Source organism: Suncus etruscus, chromosome 15 (genome assembly GCF_024139225.1).
Source record: "Suncus etruscus isolate mSunEtr1 chromosome 15, mSunEtr1.pri.cur, whole genome shotgun sequence".
Taxonomy (NCBI): domain Eukaryota; kingdom Metazoa; phylum Chordata; class Mammalia; order Eulipotyphla; family Soricidae; genus Suncus; species Suncus etruscus.
In genome coordinates, this window is record NC_064862.1 from 80,663,539 (window position 1) to 80,682,228 (window position 18,690).

Sequence of the window (18,690 nt, forward strand, 5' to 3'; positions counted from 1 at the left end):
TTCAGCCTTCAAAACCCTAGCTGTCATGTTCCTTATTCACTTCCATCTTCCCCTGTTCCAAACTTCACACTAAAAGGTTGGGACACTCTGCACCAAGTTCTGACACACCTGACTCCATCCTTCCGCAAACATTCCTTTTTCAAAACTCTTGAGCCCAGAGCTAACTAATGTGGGCATGGAGGAGGCACCGGTGTGAACTTAACTCTCAGCCACAATGGCTGAAGGCTCCTCCGCTGTGCAGAAGGAATGCCACACTTTACTTAGCTGCTTTCCCTGCCCAGAAGCCAGGTGCCACAGGGGGAGAACTCACATGGACGTTATGAGCTGCTGGTAATTCCAAGGCGGCTCCTGTGGATGGGTGGAGAGGGCAGGTAAATCCCTTAGTTTTGGCCACCCCCTTCTGTGCTGCCTCTATGGGTGCTGGGTGGGGAGCCTGAAGAGGACAAGATGCTGGCTGGATCCCCACCCAGCAACGCTGTCAATGAAGGTGCCAGAGTACTGACAGCTTTGCAGCTCAGGAAGATCCAAAGACTTGGCCTTACTACCTTGGAGAGATTTCAGAAGGGCCTGGGGTTCAGCCTGAGCACCTGCCCTAGACTGGTCTCAGACTAGAAAACCCTATGGAGGTCCAGGTAGGGTGTCCTGCTGAGGGCGAGGGGCATGACCAGGGCCAAATCCTTGGGGTGGGGCTACAAACCAAGGGGGCAAGTCAACTGGGTAGTGGAGATGCATGTTCAAGGGGCATGTTCAAGGGGCGGGACCATCTAGGCGGGCGGGGCTGACTCAGGGGTGGGGCCTGATGAGGGCGGGGCCATGTGACTCTTGGCCCTTGGGACTATGGACTTACCAGGGTCAGTTCCTGTTCGGACACTGAGGATGGACCTAGGGTCAGAGGTAGGAGGACACAGTTCAGCCCTCCCATTGCCCCAGGAGAACCCCGGCTCTCCCCCCTTTATTCTGGGGGCTACTCAACTCTTTGTCTGTGCATCCTGGTTGGAAACTGCAGGAAGATTCTGACCCAGCTGCTGCTTCTCGTCGGGCTGGACTTCTGGCTGCGGGTCCCCAGCCTTGACTTCTCTGAGTGGCTGCTCATACAAGCTGAATTCTTCTAGGGCCTCTTCTATGTCATAATCAAGTGGCTGAGGAACCTGAGAGATAGCACAGCTATAGGGTGCTTGCCTTGCACACAGCTGACCCAGGTTTGATCCCCTGCAGGTAAGTTCCCCTGAGCCTACCAGCAGAGACCCCTGAGCACTAAGCCAGGAATAATCCCTGAGCACCAGCCTCTCCATGTCCCCTCGCCAAAAAAAGAAAAGAAATCTGGCAGCTGAGGCTGGTGGCAGCAGGACCCTGAGTCCTCAAGTGCTGTGAAGCCAAGGTGGCCCCTGCGACCCCAAGTTGTTGGTCTATTCCCTGGGGGAGTGGCCTGGCTAGTGCCTGTCCCTGCAGCCCTGAGAAATGTCCAGGCCTTTGCCTTCAGCCTGCCCCTTGCCTCCAGGGGACCCCAGAACTTACCAGTCTGGACTGACGATCCTGATCCTCATCCTCCAGTTGCCTTTTACGAGCTGTCAAGTGAAGTACCAACTCTTCTACCTAGATGAGGGGAGGGTAAGCACTCAAGGGGCCAGAGTGAATCCAGTGTGAGGGTGTTCGCCTCACATGTGGGCAGCCCTGGGTGCTGAAACTATGGAGAGAGATAATCTGGGCGTACATCCCAGTTTCCCCCTCCCCTGCTCTCTCTCTCTCTCTCTCTCTCTCTCTCTCTCTCTCTCACACACACACACACACACACACACACACACACACACACACACACACGTACGTTTCAGTCCCTCCTGTGTCCCAGGGCTTGTCTTAGCTCTTTGCTATTTCCCTGGCACCTACATTCACACTTGGCAAGAAGATGGAGAAATATCTGTTGAATAAAGAATCATGTTACTGGGGCTTCCTGGCCAGGCCCCCTGCCACCAATTTGGAACCATCTCTGTGCCTGAGCTGACACCTCATGATCCTCTTCGTCTTAGATGTGAGTTTGACCCCTTGCCAGGCACATCTGGCACCGGCAGAAAGTTCTACCAGCAGCAAGGAGGAAGGGGCCAGGTGACAGAAGGGCTAGCAGCCAGGGCAGAGCCCAGAGCCAGCAGGCTGGAGCCCAGGACTGTCCAGCCCTTCCTCTTCCAGAGCTGGATCTGTGCCCTGAGACCTTCAAACCCTGCCCAGTGTGCCTGATTTGGGGATTGTATCACACTCTGTGGGGGATCAGGGCTCAGAACCATAAATGCTAGGGGACCTTGCAGACTGGGGAACCTAACAGAGCTCAGCCTCAGCACTAGCACCAAATGCCTTAACTATATTCACACTCACTCCAGTCCAATTACCTGCTTTTTCAAAGGTAAATTTTTTTTCTTTTTCTTTTCTTTTTTTTTGGCCTCATCTGACCATGCTCAGATTTTAGCCCCAGCTCTGCACTCACAGATCACTTCCAGGGGCTTCTCAGGACATGCTGCTGTACTGGGGGATTGAACCCAAGTCAGCTTCATGCAAGTGACCTCCCTGCTGTTAAAATGCAGTGTTTGGATATAAAATAATGGGGAGAGCATCTGCCTTGCATGAAACTGACCCATGTTCTATCCCTGGTATCTATATGGTTCATCGAGCCTGCCAGAATTTCTGAGTACAGAGCCAGGAATAATCCATAACCACACTGGGTGTAGCCCCCCCAAATGAAAAATCCAAAAAAAACCCCTCAAACCGCTGCCTTTGGGACTAGATAATACAGTAGTAGGGCTCTTGCCTTCCAAGTGACTGACCCAGGTTCATCCCTGGATCTCAGAGTCCTCAGTGCACCAGCAGGGATTCATAAATGCAGAGCCAGGAGTCAGCCCTGAGCACTGCCAGATGTGGCCCCCAAGCAATCAAACTCCAAGCACTTGCATGGAGCCTGGAAACAGGTTGGGGGGAGGTGGTGGTGGTGGCGGGAAGAGGCTGAGGGAGGGGGTAGATAACTCTGAGATGTCACAGGGTCCCATTTTCCTCATGGTACAGGACACCCCAACACCTGCCTGGTCAACCCCCTGCCCAAGGTCCTCGAGTGCCCAATATCACTCACCTTTGAAGTAAGGTGACCCACACTGTCATTAATCTTCTGAAACTGAGAAGAAAGCAGGGAAGATGGAAATCAATTAGGGGAAAGACTGAATGCTGTGTGACCTGTGGTGGGTCATTCTGCTTCTCTGGGCCCTGGATACATCTGGGGGTTCTGTTCACCACTCATGTGACTTAGGAGTTTGACATCATTCTCACCAGCAAGGGCAAAGATAGTCTTGGACGCTCACTGTTTACCCCTGCTCAGCCCAGCACACTGTCCCATCTCCTGCCCCAACCCACCAGTCTGGGTCCTACCCAGGGCCTTAGCTCAATCTGTGCCTATGGCCCCTAATGCTCAACCTTCCCTCATTATCTGAGGTTTTGGGGTGCAGAACCCCCAGTCCAAGTCTGTCTCTAAGCCTCCAGACAGCAGCAGACCCTCCCGACAGCTCATTTTCACCCTCACACTTTCTCTGTTCCCTTTATCCTGCAGACACTCCATCTGCACCTTCTTCCACTTAGTTCTCTTTCAAGGCCACACCTGGTGATGTTCAGGGGTTACTTCTCCTGACTTTGCACTCAGGAATTACTCCTGGCAGTGGGGGACCATATGAGATGCCAGGGATCGAATCGAATCTGGATTGGCTGCCTGCAAGGCAGGCACCCAACCTGCTGAGCTCTCACTCCATTCCCTCTTATTCTCCCCCCCCCCCCCCCGCCCCAAGCAGTCTCTAATGAGGTCACAACTGAAGTTAATTGGATGAATGTACCCTGAGGCCAGCAGGAGCCAGGCTGGCCAATGTAGACAGAGAACATTCCTACAGGCAAGAATATTTTAGAAGACAGCAGCCCATTATGGCATGCATTCTCCTGTGCAGGGAATCCAGGCCTGGGCTCAAACCTGGAAGCGCCAGTTCAGGACCAAAGAACCAGCTCCTTTACACGTGAACTTCTGCACGAATTGGAAAAACTCACAGGAAGGCCTTGGGGACCAAAGTATGTGGCAACAAGGAGAGAAGGTGTTTGCCCATTTGGGCTGCTAAGGCCCAACAGGAGGGAGAGGAGGGCTGCAGGTGAGACTCACCGAATTCTGAATATTCTGGACTTGTGCACTTAACCTGAGAGAGGAGAAAAACCTGCTGGAGCGAGCTGAAGAGTAAGTTCCAGAAGATTGGGGAGGTCCATAGCTTGCCCCTAGATGGGTCCTGGCCCCAGATCTAGCCCTCCAGTAGATCTGGGCCTGCCCCCTATGATCTATGGTCCCCATTCCCCAAGAGAACAAGGAGCTCAATGTCACATTTTCAGGAACAAGATTTTGTGAGGTGCGCAGGGGGTTGGGGGGTGCACCAGCAACTATCAGGCCACAGGCCAGTAAATTGTTCAATGCCTGCCTCTGCTGTACTGCAGAGTACAGTACTGTGGTGCTGGAGACCAAGCCTGGGCTTCACACTGGCACACACGTGTGCACATGTTCTGGGAAACACCAGAGTGCTCAGACAGCACCTAAGTATCTGCAGGCCTAGCTCCTGGCCCAGGAAGCACAGCTGTAATGCCCTGGGTTTAAGCCACAATTGAATGTAAACAAAGCCATTCTCAGAATGCAGGAACCAGAGGAGAAACACCAGCAGAGGCTTTCCTTCTTTTTCTCGGACTCAGTTTCCCCCTTTACAATAACCATCCTGCCACCTGGGTCAGGGGACCAGGTGAAATTCTGACTTGACCCTTCACGGGGCCCTCAGGTCCCAAGAATCAGTCTCACCTGGAGAATTCCATTTCAGTCTCATTCGTGTCTGCAGGTTCAGGCGAAGCCTGGAAAAAGTCATGGAGAGTTAAAACTCACACCTGTCACTGCCTCCAGGAAGCCCCCAGGTCTACTAATAATACCCAGGTGGGATGAGCTCTCCTAAATCCTAAAGGTAATTTACTTTTTTGGGGGGGTATGGGGTAAATTGGCTCACCCCAGCAGTGCCCTGAACTTACTCGGGTGTACTGCAGCTCAGCAGACTCTATGTAGTGCCAGGGACAGACCTGGGGTGTCCCTGGTGCAAAACAAGCACTATAACCCCTGTGTGACCTCTAGGGCCTCTTGGATGAGAAGACTCACTCTGGTTTCTTAGAAACAATCTTTCTCAACTTTATTTCTGTAGGTGAGGTACACACAGCAGGGCCAGGAATCACACAGTGTGCAAAGGAAGCACCCTAACCTATGGGCTATCTCTGGCTCAGAAATGGTCTCTTTGGAACCTAAGATAAAATAAAGTGGGGAAGGTACTTGCCTTGCACAAGGCCCATCTGGGCTTGAACCCTGGCACCTCTATGGTCTCCTGAGCCCCACCAGGAGGGATCCCTTACTTAGTACAGAGCCAGGAATCAGCCCTGAGCAGAGCACTGCTGGGTGGTCCCCCATACAAACACACTGGTTCTCTCTGAGGGGCTGTGAAGATGCCATCAGGGCAAAGCCATCCTGGGCTTTGCACAAGTGTAGGGTTGAGTCAGTCCTCAGGGCCACTTCCTGGAGCATCTCCGGGAGTGACCCCATAGCACAAGCCTCTGTACCCCCAAAAGGAAGCAGAGAAATGGTCTTATTTGAAAAGACCTGGGTTTGGGGGGGGATTTCTGTTGATGAACTAGGAACCCATGAGATGCTGAATTAAACATGGTGCCCCATCTGGTTGGGGTTAGTGCCCCAAACCCTACCTACAGCCCCAACCCTGTGGCCCTCCCTCTGCCGGGAGCTGGCGAGCCCCCTCCCTCAAGGATTACCAGAAAAGATCCTGTAACCTCACCGGCACTTTGTGGTACTCTGGGGGCTCCTGAGAGGCCATCTTTATGCAGGAGTCACGAGGCTTTAGCTGGAGGTTAGAGAAGGAAGAAGGGCAGGTCCAGAGCCAGACAGGTCCCCTCCCCTTTCAGCACTCTGCACCCCTACAAGCACACTCCAGCCCTCCTCTACAAATCTCATTCACAGATGAACACTAGTTAATGGTAGAACCCCCAGGAGGTGGTGTGGGGGACAGACATTCCAGGGCTGCTGGGCTGGAGTTATGATACCTGAGTTGACCTTGAGTTACTGACTGGGTTTTGAAGGATGAATAGAAGTTGGCAAGGAGGTGAGGAGCCGGGAGGAATGAACTCTCCCTGCATCCCTGTTGAAGCTTCTCTTTAGCAGCTCCAACCCCCTGCATGGTCAAGCTTCTCAACTTTCCTGAGCCCCCCAGCTCAACCTTTTCTCTCCCTGGTGACCTCCACGAACAGGTCCCAACTTACCCACCTTTCTGAGGCCCTTGGAAAAGCCAGGCAGGAACTGCAGGGTTTTGGCCAAGTTCAGGACCCTAGAAACGCCTTCCCCTGGCCACCCTATCCGGGGTCCTTTTGACTCCTCGGCCCCGCCCTGGTCCACGAGGCAACCTCGCTGCCACCTGCAATGGGCAGCTGACCCTTAATTGAAGTCTGTGTTATTTATGGGCCAGCCTGCTAATTGCCTCCCTCTGTGTACTTGGCACTCAGCTCTGCGGTTGTAAAATTGCAGCCCAGGCACCAGTTTACCAAAGGCTATCTGCTCTTCAAGGCCCTGGGACCTGCGGTATCTGGATGAAAAGGAATGAGGGTGAACCTCCAGGCCTGTACAGGCCACGTCACCCGACCACCCACATCAACCCTGGGTCTCAGGAAGGAAAATGCCCAACCAGACTCATAAACCAGTGGAGAAGAGATGGTGCTTGCTCTGCCAAGGGTTAAAATCCCTGGCACCCTATAGGATCTCCTGAGTGCTTAGCTAGAATTAAGTGTTGACTACCACCAGGTGTGGCCCAAAATTCAAACAAAAATGTTCCTTGTCTGGGACCAGAGCATTAAGCATTAGTCAGGGGAAAACCCTTTGCCTTACAAGCCTGCCTGCACTCCACATGTCTTCTGAGCACCACCACTGAGCGCAAAGTGAGGAGTAACCTCTTAACCTCTAATCAGCCTCAAGTACATGCCTCCCCCCCAAAAAAACTACAGCAGTCTTATTCATGGTTTTTTTTTTTATTTGTTGGTTTTGATTTTTGGGTCACATTCAGAGGTGCTCAGGGTCACTTCTAGTTGTGCTTGGTGGGGACCATATGGGATGCCAGGAATCAAATCTGTGTTTTTGTGTTGGCTGCATTTAAGGATAATTTCCTGCCTGCTGTATTGTATCACTTAATCTTGCCCCTTTATTCCTGTTAGTCATCTTTTATTTACTCTGTGTGAGTGTATAGGTGTATCTAGCCACTATAATGGTGGGGGGAGAGAGAGGGAGGGAGAAAGAGGGAGGAACAGGAGCGTAAGAGGAAGAGAGAGAAAGAGAGAGGAGGGGAGGAAAGGTAAGGGAAGAGGAGCAGAGGGGAGGAACAGGCCTGAGTGATAGAAGAGCAGATGGGGGCACTCACCTTCACAACAAACCTGGTTCCAATTCCCAGAACCTCACAGGCTCCCCTGAGCCCTCCAGGTATTATGATTGAGCACAGAGTCAGGAGCATGCCCAAGCACCACAACACAAACAAGCAAACAAAACCCAACAAAACCGTTGGTGAGACTCTATTCTGTGTACCTGTAAGACCAAGGGATGTGTGCAAGGGCCAGGTAGATTCCCAGAGAAATATGAGTGCAGACAGGTTGCATGAGGGTTACAGGAAGGTGATAGCTGGTAGTAAGGAAACTTAATTCCCCCCTTGTACCCTCATCCCCAGAAAGCCCCTTGAGCAGGTGTCAACCACCAAATGTCAGAGCATAGCCAAGAAGCTTCTAGAAGGACAAACCCCTACTGAGTGTCTGACTGTAGGGATAGCCACAGGGATGGTGCGCTGGGCTGAATGGGATAGGCACCCAATTCCAGTTGTCTCCACTTTGAGGCCCCTAGAAAGCCTGGGGAACAGCCCTGGTTCCTGTAGATACTGAATTGATGGGACAGCATGATCTTTGCGTGTACATGGAGGGCTGGATTCACTTCTGGGCATCCAGGTGTCTCTGTTATTTCTGGCACCTTCCATTGGCCTGTCCTGGACTGCATGCCTGGAGGGCCCTCTAGTGGGTCTGATGCGATGCCTGAGTGTACAGTCAGGAGTAAGCCAGGAGTATAGGCTAATCTGGCCCCCTTCCATGCATATGGAATCTCAACTGGAAACAGGAAAATGGAACACTGGCTGTGGTCACCTTCTGAGAGTCTTAAACCTGCAATCAGATCAATTTTTATTGGTTTATACTTTATTATTACTTTTGTTATTATATTTGATTTTTGGGTTACACCCTGTGGTGCCCAAGGTTCTGTGCTTCAGGAATTACTCCTGGCAGTGCTAGAGGGGACCATATGGCATGTCATGGATTGATCCTTTCATGTTGGCCCACATGCAAGGCAAGTGCCCTGATCACTGTATTATCAGTCCAACTTTAATACTTTTTCTTTTTTTCTTTTTTTCAGTGCATGGCTATCTTGAGCAATGTAGCATTCGTTGGACTCTGTTTCCAATAGCTTTAACAGGAAGCTTGCTACAGAATTGGGCTTGAACCTTGCTGACAACAGATGAATGGCTAAAGAAAATGTGATATATTTATATAATATAATACTATGCAGCCACTAGGAAAAATAAAGTCATGAAATTTGCTTATACATAGATGGACATGGAGACTATTATGCTGAGTGAAATGAGCAGGAGGGAAAGAAATAGACATAGGATAATGCCACTCATTTTTGGGATATAAGAAAAAACAAGAGGGGGCCGGGCGGTGGCGCTGGAGGTAAGGTGCCTGCCTTACCTGCGCTAGCCTAGGAGACGGACCTCGGTTCGATCCCCCGGCGTCCCATATGGTCCCCCAAGCCAGGAGCGACTTCTGAGCGCATAGCCAGGAGTAACCCCTTAGCGTCACCGGGTGTGGCCCAAAAACAAGAAAAAACAAGAGATAGTATGGTAATAATACCTAGAGACAATAAAGACAGAGGTCATGAGATCTAGCTCAGGGTAGAAAGCTTGCCACAGAGTGGTGAATGTAGCTAGAGTAAAGAAGGGTCTACTAGGACAATGATAGATGAAACTAATTTCTTGGACAATAACTTGGCACTGAAAGGGGAGAAACTAATAGGCAAAGCACCACTCCATTAACAATAGGCAAACTACAGTGTCAAAAAGGAAAGAGAAAGAGAGTGAAAGCGAGAGAGTGAGAGAGAAGCAATTTGTTTGCAACGCAGAGATGGGAGGTAAATGGGAGACTGGTGATGGGAATAGTGCACTGGTGAAAGATGGTGTACATTGTGTGACTGAAACCCAACAATGAACAATTTTGTAACTGCAGTACTTAAATAACGCAATTAAAAATAAAAAAACAACACATTAAAGTGATTAGGCTATCCTAATGAGAAGCTTCCAGAAGCCCTCTTGATGTCTTGTTTCTAAGGCTGATGAAGGGATTCAGCTGGGGACAAGAATTATGTACTCCACAGAAGACACCCCCTCCTCCTGGGAGAATGGGTGACAGCTGAGCTGAAGTACATCCCAATACCTGTTCTATAATATAAGTAAACAATAGGTGAGAGCCACAGGTGAAAGCTTTGTACCTCCCACCAGTGGATGAGATTTTTAAAAACAGAGGACACAGGGGCCAGAGAGATAGCATGAAGATAGGACATTTGCCTTGCATGCAGAAGGATGGTGGTTCGAATCCCGACATCCCATATGGTCCCTAAAGCCTGCCAAGAGTGATTTCTGGGCATAGAGCCAGGAGTAGCCCCTGAGCACTGCTGGGTGTGACCCAAAAACAAACAAACAAACAAACAAAAAAAAACCAAGAGAAAAAAAAAAACAGAGGACACGGGTTGGAGTGGTGGTGCAAGTGTTGCCCCGAACTAGCCTAGGACGAACTGCAGTCAGTTCAATCCCTCGGTGTCCCATATGGCCCCCAAGCCAGGAGTGATTTCTGAGTGCATAAACAAGAGTAACCCCTGAGCATCACCAGGTGTGACCCAACCCCCCAAAACCAAACAACATAGGACACAAATTTGGAATAAGAGTACAAGGATTTCTGAGATCTGTATACCAGCAAATATGGCAATGAACAAATACAGTAATAGATTTTCAGTGAAGGTAGCCTCCCATCCCAGGCAAGCTTGAGGATTTAAGGGAGTTCACAGAAGTAGTGAGGAATTTGTGCTGCAAAAACTAAGTAACACGATCATACAATTCAGTTGGGAGTCCAATAGGCTTATGAAAACAGATGTTACAGAAGCAGGCCACAGAGATGAAGGATCATGATGACAAGGTAGTACAGGGTGCGACAGATAACTACAAAGCAATCATACAAAATCATCAGTGAACTGTCCAAATATGCAAAAAGGTAAAAACAAAATAATTGCACCAGTTTGCCTGAATGAGAAATGGTTTTGTTCTGAGTGTGAATGTTTTAAATCATATTAAAGACTGGTGGAGGTAAAGCCAATATTAGCAATGGATAGGATGGAAAGGAGGAAATATATAGAGGTGTATAGGTGGATGTCAGAGGTGATGACCAGATTTCCTGTGATGGTGACCAGGTACATGGACAGGAAGAGGCAGAATAGAGGCTGAACTTGTGGATTAGCTGAGCTACAGCGGGAAGAATTCCACAGCCCCTGTTACATTGTGTGAACCTCTAGGTAGAGTTACCTTTGGGAAAATCAATGATCCTGGGCGCAGTCCAGGATTGTCTATTTGTTTTTTAGTTTAAGCATTTTGAAAATATGATAAGGGAGCTGGAAAGATAATGCAGCAGGTAGGGTGCTTGCTTGTCTTGTCTGCATTGAACCTAGGTTCAATCCCCGAATCCCATATGGTCTCCTAATCACCCCAGGGGTCATTCCCAAACTCAGAACCAGGAATAAACCCAGAGTTTTGCTGAGTCCCTAAACAAAAGATTAATACAGTAACCACACTTGAGGTCTCATACCATTTAGCTATATTTCTTGCTTGTTGCAAGTGTTCTGTTAGAACTCTTTGACATTTACTCCATTCTTCTGTTGTATTCATCTTGTAAAGATGTGAGGAACAAGATGAAAAAAATGCTTAAGCCCTGTGCTTCACTAAAATAGTCATGCATTCCTTTATGGTAAATAATATTTGGGACCTAGGATGAGTCAAAGGACTTTTCCTGCAGGAGGGGCAGACTCAATGCCTGCATCACATGGCTTCCTGAACACTGTCCTTCCTGTTCACACATTGCTTTTGTCACAGAAAATCCCTGTTGGTGATTTATATTAAGACATAGTAATAATGTTGTGCAGGCCAAGAGAAACATTTTATTCAATCCTAAACAAGAAGAAACCTTGAGAACAAAATAATGACATAAATTACAATTTATGAAACATACATACTTTTATAACTAGATATGGTTTTTATCACTGGAACTGGAAACCCGATTTATAAAGCATCTTTAGTTTTCAAGAATACAAGTGGGCATTGAACAATTTTAAAGGAGAACGTCTTTGGCTCTTATAGGCAAAAATATACCTTCTTGTTTTTCTTTTATTTAATAGAGAATACTCCTGACATCTTTTACTACCTAGTGTTTATGTTTTTATATCAAAACAATGTTATACTTATTTCCCCACAATTTAACTCAGTGCTGATGCTAGTTACCTCTAGTCAGATCCCCAAATGAAGAGGCAATCTCCTCAGGGGTCCTGTGTTCACAAAAAAAGAAAATATAAAATAACTTGCATGGACATGGATAGAACTGGAGGGGATATTGCAGATAAATTATGAGAAATGGAAAAGCTGGATGATTCTATTCACTTGGGGAAAATAGAGAATCCATCTAAGGAAAGAGTTAAAATCCAAGGAAAAGGAATCTTTGTGTTCAAGCAAAAGATACCTCATATCAGTCTACTAAAGTCAGAATTTCCAGTGATAAATAACCATACAGCAGTATTGGTAAATATTCTCTAGGGAATTCTACAAAACTTCATGGCTGGAAACCACTGAATGGAATTTTCTGAATATCCTGAATAAGCAGCTCTGATGCAAAAACCGAAAAATGAAAATCATGCATTGCAAATACACAGAAATCTTAGACAAGAAGGCTCAGTTTAAGAAGATAGAAAAATATTTGTGACATTGAGGAGAATTTTCATGACTTTATCTTCAAATATGAAGGATCTCAGGCCATTTCTCCTACCATAAATTTGAAGCAATGTACAGAATAAGTAACATTCAAAGATGAAATAGAGGGTGAAATCTGTGAGACTGAAAAAAATAGAGCATTAGGAAGAATGTGGTATGCATTTGTTGTAGTTCTTCTCCAATCTTCAAAAAAGATTACACACACAATGAGAGGTTGTTCTGCTGTGAAGCTTCCAGAGGGATCTTTTGATATCCCTATTTCTCAGGCTATAGATGAAGGGGTTCAACATGGGAGCAACCACTGTGTACATAATGGAGGCCATCATATCCTTCCTGGGGGATGGTGCCAAGGATGATCCAAGGTACACCCCAATGGCTGTTCCATAAAATAAGCAAACCACGGACAGGTGAGAGCCACAAGTGGAGAAGGCCTTGGACCTTCCTCCAGAAGATGGGACCCTCAGGATAGATGACACTATTTTATAGTAAGAGAAAAGGATCCCCGAGGTTGGAATAAGGCCAAAGATGGCACCAACAAAATATATAACCATATTATTGGTGAAGGTGACAGAACAGGCGAGGTGAAGAAGGTGAGAAGGGTCACAAAAGAAATTGGAAACTTCCACGTCCTTGAAGCAGGTAAGTTGTAGTGCAATTAGGTTGTGTAGCTGAGAGTCCAAAAGGCTCACCAAGAAAGAAATCAGAACTGAGAGGGAACAGAGACTGGGGTTCATGATGACTGAATAGTGCAGGGGGTGACAGATGGCTATGAACCGGTCATAGGCCATGACAGTCAGAAGCATGCCATCCATACATCCAAAGAGGATCAAAAAGGACATCTGAGACAGGCATCCTGTATAAGAGATAGCTTTGCTGTGTGTTTGGAGGTTCATTAGCATCTTAGGAACGGTGGTAGAGATGAAGCAGATGTCAGCCAAGGACAGATTGCAGAGGAAGAAGTACATGGGGGTGTGGAGGTGAGGGTCTGAGCAGACAGCTATGATGAGGACGATATTACCTGAGACAGCGATCAGGTACATGGAGAGGAACAACCCAAACAGGAGGGGCTGTATATCTGGATCATCTGAGAGCCCCATGAGAAAGAAGGCTGAGACACTGGTTAGATTTTGTGGTTCTATGTAGCTTTGACACCTTTGGAAGAGAAAAAGATGATTGACAGGGGTAAAATGAGACATGTCAAAGGACAAGCAGTCCCTTTGGGGTTCTAGCAATTCCTTAGGTTGCTTACCCCAGCACTCTTGGCAGCATTTTTCAGTATGTGAAATTAAATTATCTTAGAACTATTTCTTTATGGCTTTTTTTTTTCCATTCTCCATACTCTTCGTATACAAACTTAGAGACATGCAATGAAGATTTTTTTTGACTTTGGGCTATACCTGGATTACTCCTGGCTCTAGCTTAAGAATCACTCTTGGCAAAAATAGGGCAGAGAACTAAACAGAATGCTGAGGATCAAACTTGGATTGGCAAGTGTCCTACATGCTCTGGGCCCAAGATGTGCCACTGAAGATTCTTTTGAGGAACAAGAGAAACATCAGAAGCAAGGAAACCCATTGTCACAGAGATTTACAGCACTGTTACTGATAGTTTCATTTATGTAGTATTCTTTATTTTTTTTAATGAAAACAACAATCTATCTTTTTGGAAAAAATGTTGTAGTTGAAGCAAAATACAATTTTCTAGTCACTTCATTCTTCAATTATTAAAATGTACAATGGAAATAGCCTTGAAGTTTGACTCATTGTGATAATTCATAAATTTGCAAAAACATTTCATTATGTATAGAAATCTTTTAAACCTTAGCCCTCAAAAATTGAATAATAAGGGCCCAGAGAGATAGCACAGCACTGTTTGCCTTGCAAGCAGCCGATCCAAGACCAAAGGTGGTTGGTTCGAATCCCGGTGTCCCATATAGTCCTCCATGCCTGCCAGGAGCTATTTCTGAGCACACAGCCAGGAGTAATCCCTGAGCTCCGCCGGGTGTGGCCCAAAAACCAAAAAAAAATTAATCATAAAGCATACATATTTATAGAAAATCCTATGTTCCACCATGATAAAGATACTATGACCTGGGGCTGGCGTGAAAGTACAGTGGGTAGGATAATTATCTCTCATACAGAAGATCTAGATTCCTTGTATGAAACCCCATATGATTCCTCAAGCCTACAGGAGTCGTCTCTGAGTAGAGAGCCAGAAGTAAGACCTGAAGTGTGGTCTCCCTACCACTCAGATACTATTATTCCTATAACTCACTAGCCTAGTTACACAATCTATAAGTGATTTCATTGAAACAACAGAGGAAGACTCATTATTTACACTTCCATTTATTCATCCAAAACCATAGCTGATTTTAAACAACCACCACCACCATCACCACCACCAAGCACATTATCTATAGTTAAGCTGACCGAAATTATATATATATATATATACACACTGTGTGTGCATATTTTTCATCATCTCTGTTTGTGTTCTTTATAGGAAGGAGGAAGTCCCTAGTAGCATCTTAGGGAACATGTCTGGTTCCTAGGGGACGTTTGAAATTTAATAAACACGTGGTTATTTATTACAATTTTATTTATAAACATAATGGGTCATTATTTTTTTGTTTTTAAAAATAGAAAAGGAAGGGGCTGGAGAGGTGACTCTAGAGGTAAGGCGTCTCTGCCTTGCAAGCGCTAGCCTAGGATGGACCGTGGTTTGATCTTCCAGCGTCCCATATGGTCCCCCCAAGCCAAGGGCAATTTCTGAGTGCATAGACAGGAGTAACCCCTGAGTATCAAACAGGTGTGGCCCAAAAAAAGAAAAGGAAGAAGTGAAGCTCTCATTGTTTGCTGATGACATAATGCTTATATCTAAAAAAACCTAGACTCCCCAAAAAAGCTTTTAGAACAATAGTCTTTAGTGGCAGGCTACAAAGTTAATATGCAAAATTCATAGTTTTTATATACAAACAATGAAAGAGAAGAAAAAGATATTAAAAAAATTCCATTCACTACTGTACCTCAAAAAATCAAGTATCTTGGAGTCAACTTAAAGAGGTGAAAGAGCTATATAAAGAAAACTACAAAACTTTGCTTCAAGAAATAAAATATCACACAAGGAAATGAAAATATATGCCTTGCTCATGGATTAGGAGGATTAACATCATTACAGTGTCAATACTTCCCAAATCACTGTACATATTTAATGTAATTCCTATAAAAATTCCCATGACATTTTTCAGAGAAGTGGATCAGACATTTCTGAAATGCATATAAATAAATGTCCATGAATAGCTAACGCAATCCTTGGCAAAACAAAATGAGGGGGCCGGAGCAGTGGTGCAAGTGGTAAGGTGTCTGTCTGCCTTGCATGCGTTAACCTAGGACAGACCTCGGTTTGATCCCTCAGTGTCCCATATGGTCCCCCAAGCCAGGAGCGATTTTTGAGCACATAACCTAAGCATCACCAGGTGTGGCCCAAAAACCAACCAAACAAACAAACAAAAACAAAAACAAAAAGGAGGAATCATCTTCCCTACTTAAAACAATTATTGAAAGAACAGTAATTCACAAAGTTATTTATATTTGAGTTCCAGACATAAAATCCCATCATCAGTGCCAGCTTCCAGCCACCAGCTGCAATCTGGATGAAACTAAGATATCATATAATGTGCAGTAAGTCAGAAGGATGAACACAGGAAGATATCACCTATGTATGTAGAATGGAACAGTCAATAATAAATTTTAGTAGAAACAAGCTTATGATTTTTCTGTGGCTTATGAACCAGCTGGACATTTAAAATCATTTATATTCTCTAAGGAACTGGAACACAGAATGGCACGGTGTTGTACAATATTTCTCAACATATGCAATATTATTTACTGTGTCTTGTTTTTGAGGATTGAACTTAGGGCCTTACTCATACAAGGCATGTGTTTCTGAGTTGTCTCTCTAGATTCTTATTTCTATATACAAAATATTTGCATTAGTTTTTAAAAAAAAGATGTCATTTGTGTAATTAGAGGAAAAATCCCAGATTCTTTGTAAAAGCCCCTTAGTACTTAGTACACTAATAAACACATTGACTCCTGTGCTCATCCTATGTGACTTTTACTATCATATTATGTGCTTTATGTTGTGTGGAAAAAACAAAACAAAACAAAAAACAAAAAACTGAGAAGATCATGGTACATACTGTGGAGGACATACTGTGGTCCTCTACATTACTTACCTTGCTGAGATGCATCTTAGGGAGATCATGGCCAGGGAAGAGAGCTCCCAACACCTCTCCTGGAAGGTTTGTGATGAGAGCTCAGAGCTCCTCCTCAGGACTGGCAGGACTTTCTCATGGAGATGCCCATAAGCAAAGAGTCACAGAGATGAAACCATTGTACAGAAGGTGAGTAACTACCGGGCTAGAGGCACTGACTAATTATTTGCATCCCCTAAAACCTTGGAGGCTAAAGGCGCAGAGATCCTGGTTGTCTAATTGGTCCATATTGGTCCAATCTCAGAGGACTTGAGAATGTAAATGCAAGAAGCAAAACATAAATGGAATGTTCTTGGAAAGAACAAATCCTATTTAAAATTCTATAACACCCAAGGATGCAAAATTTTGTTTCAATGGACAAGACCTTAGCATGCCATTCATATTTTTCCAAATTATTCTCTCAATGTGTGATTTTTGCCATTTTAATTCATTAAAATCAATAATTTATCTTTTTTTTTAATAATTTATCTTCTTAAGTCTCCTATTTTAACACACGCTTACTAAGACATTTCCATTTTCTATTAATATTTAACTCTAGAAATAACATCCTATTTTAGTCTTAGCCCTTGCTGGGTTTGCATGTTATAGGTTGGAGATCTACAGGATTTTTTTCTAAAAAATTTGGAACAAATATTTTGAACAGTTCTAAGTCTTATTTTCTATAATTGAATGACATTGGCATGTTACCAAACATTTTTTGTATGTCAGTTTTGTAACTAGTATGTTGTTCTCTAAGTGGTTCTGTAAGGTATGTGCTTTCTGACTTTTAACCATGGCTGAGTTGTCTCAAGCTTGAGTATCGAGTTCTACTTCCAAACACATATTCGGGTTACTCAAGGACTCACAAAAATTGGAAAAATTGCAAAAATTGGACAAAAAGTCCCCTAGTTCCTTGACACAGGGTTGCCGGGATTTGAACCAAAATCCTTCTACATACAAGGCAAACGTCCTACCTCCGTGCTATATCTTCTGGCCCCTCTTTTATGTATTTTATAAATATTCTTGATTTTGTTGCTGAGCTTTATTTTTTCCAAAATTTTTAAACATTATGGTCACAAGTTGTTCATAATATATAATACATTTTCCCCACAGATAAAGTTATTCATGATTGAGTTACAGTGTACAAGAACCTTCACCAGTGCACATTTCCTGTCACCAATGTCAATAGTATCCCTCTCACCCTCCCTGAGTTTGATTTTTATAAATAAGTTGATTTTGTTGTTGAGCTTGATTATTTTACATATATTATAAATACCCTTTAATTACTGTCCCCTTTAATTACAGTGTGTATATTTTCTTTTAATTTTAGCCTGAGTTACTGATATTTTTGTTTTGGGGCCACACCTGGCAGTGCTCAGGAGTTACTCCTGACTCTGCACTTCGAAATTGCTTCTGGCAGGCTTGGGGGATGGGATACCAGGGATTAAACCCAGGCCTGTCCCAGGATAGCCCTGTACAAGGCAAATGCCCTGCTGCTGTGTTATCACTTCACCCATAGCCTGAGTTTCTTTTGACTTGAACAAACATTTTTAGTTTTATGTTCATTTGATATATTTTTCAATAGAATCAAAGTATAGATACTCATAAGGTTTGTATCCTAAGAATTTGGTCTAGGTTTTCCTAAAAAAATTGTGCCACACCTGGCTTGTTGCTAGAGGTCCCACTTATAATGATTATAGGATAATAAGACTTTGAAGTAATAAATTTAGATTTCCTGCATGCCAAATATGTACAATAATCTTTTGATTTATAGCCTCAAAACCGGTTGCTTTATGACCTGCAGTCTGAATAATAGAAGATGAGAATAAGAAAGCTGGCTCAAAGGGATGGTTCTGGAGTCAATATCAGGCACTATATGATCTCCTATATACTCTCAAGTTTAGCACTGGTGACCCCAGCATTATTGGCTGATGCCCCCAATTAAACCCTGAGAATTCTATATGAAGCCAAGATATATTTGTGGTTATATTTATCCTCTTATACAATCTTTATCAGTAGATTTCAACAAGCAATAGTTTCATAAGCAGACATGGACCTTGAAAATGGTTATTAATTATATGTATACTTGTATAATTAAATATTTTTCTACATGATTCTTTATTTTTGTGTGGTGACATATCATAGTTGACATTTGTCATAGGTGACAAATACAGTGCTTCTCAATGGTTATATAGTTTAGTTTTTTAGTGGTCACAATACATTTATTGTTCCAGAATACTT

The 18,690-nt window shown here is 44.8% G+C and overlaps 1 protein-coding gene across 1 annotated transcript; it reads right to left on the reverse strand.

Annotated features, from left to right (window-relative positions):
• Positions 1 to 256: 256 nt before the first annotated feature.
• Positions 257 to 13,390, reverse strand: LOC126030006 (uncharacterized). The gene is made up of 12 exons (XM_049788220.1): positions 12,400 to 13,390; positions 10,322 to 10,382; positions 6,591 to 6,674; positions 6,359 to 6,506; positions 5,851 to 5,939; positions 4,847 to 4,896; positions 4,172 to 4,236; positions 3,110 to 3,151; positions 1,516 to 1,593; positions 1,019 to 1,148; positions 848 to 882; positions 257 to 475 (listed from the first exon to the last, which is right to left on the reverse strand). The coding sequence occupies exons 1-12, from the start codon at positions 13,388 to 13,390 to the stop codon at positions 257 to 259; spliced, it is 1,992 nt and encodes a 663-aa protein (XP_049644177.1).
• Positions 13,391 to 18,690: the final 5,300 nt, after the last annotated feature.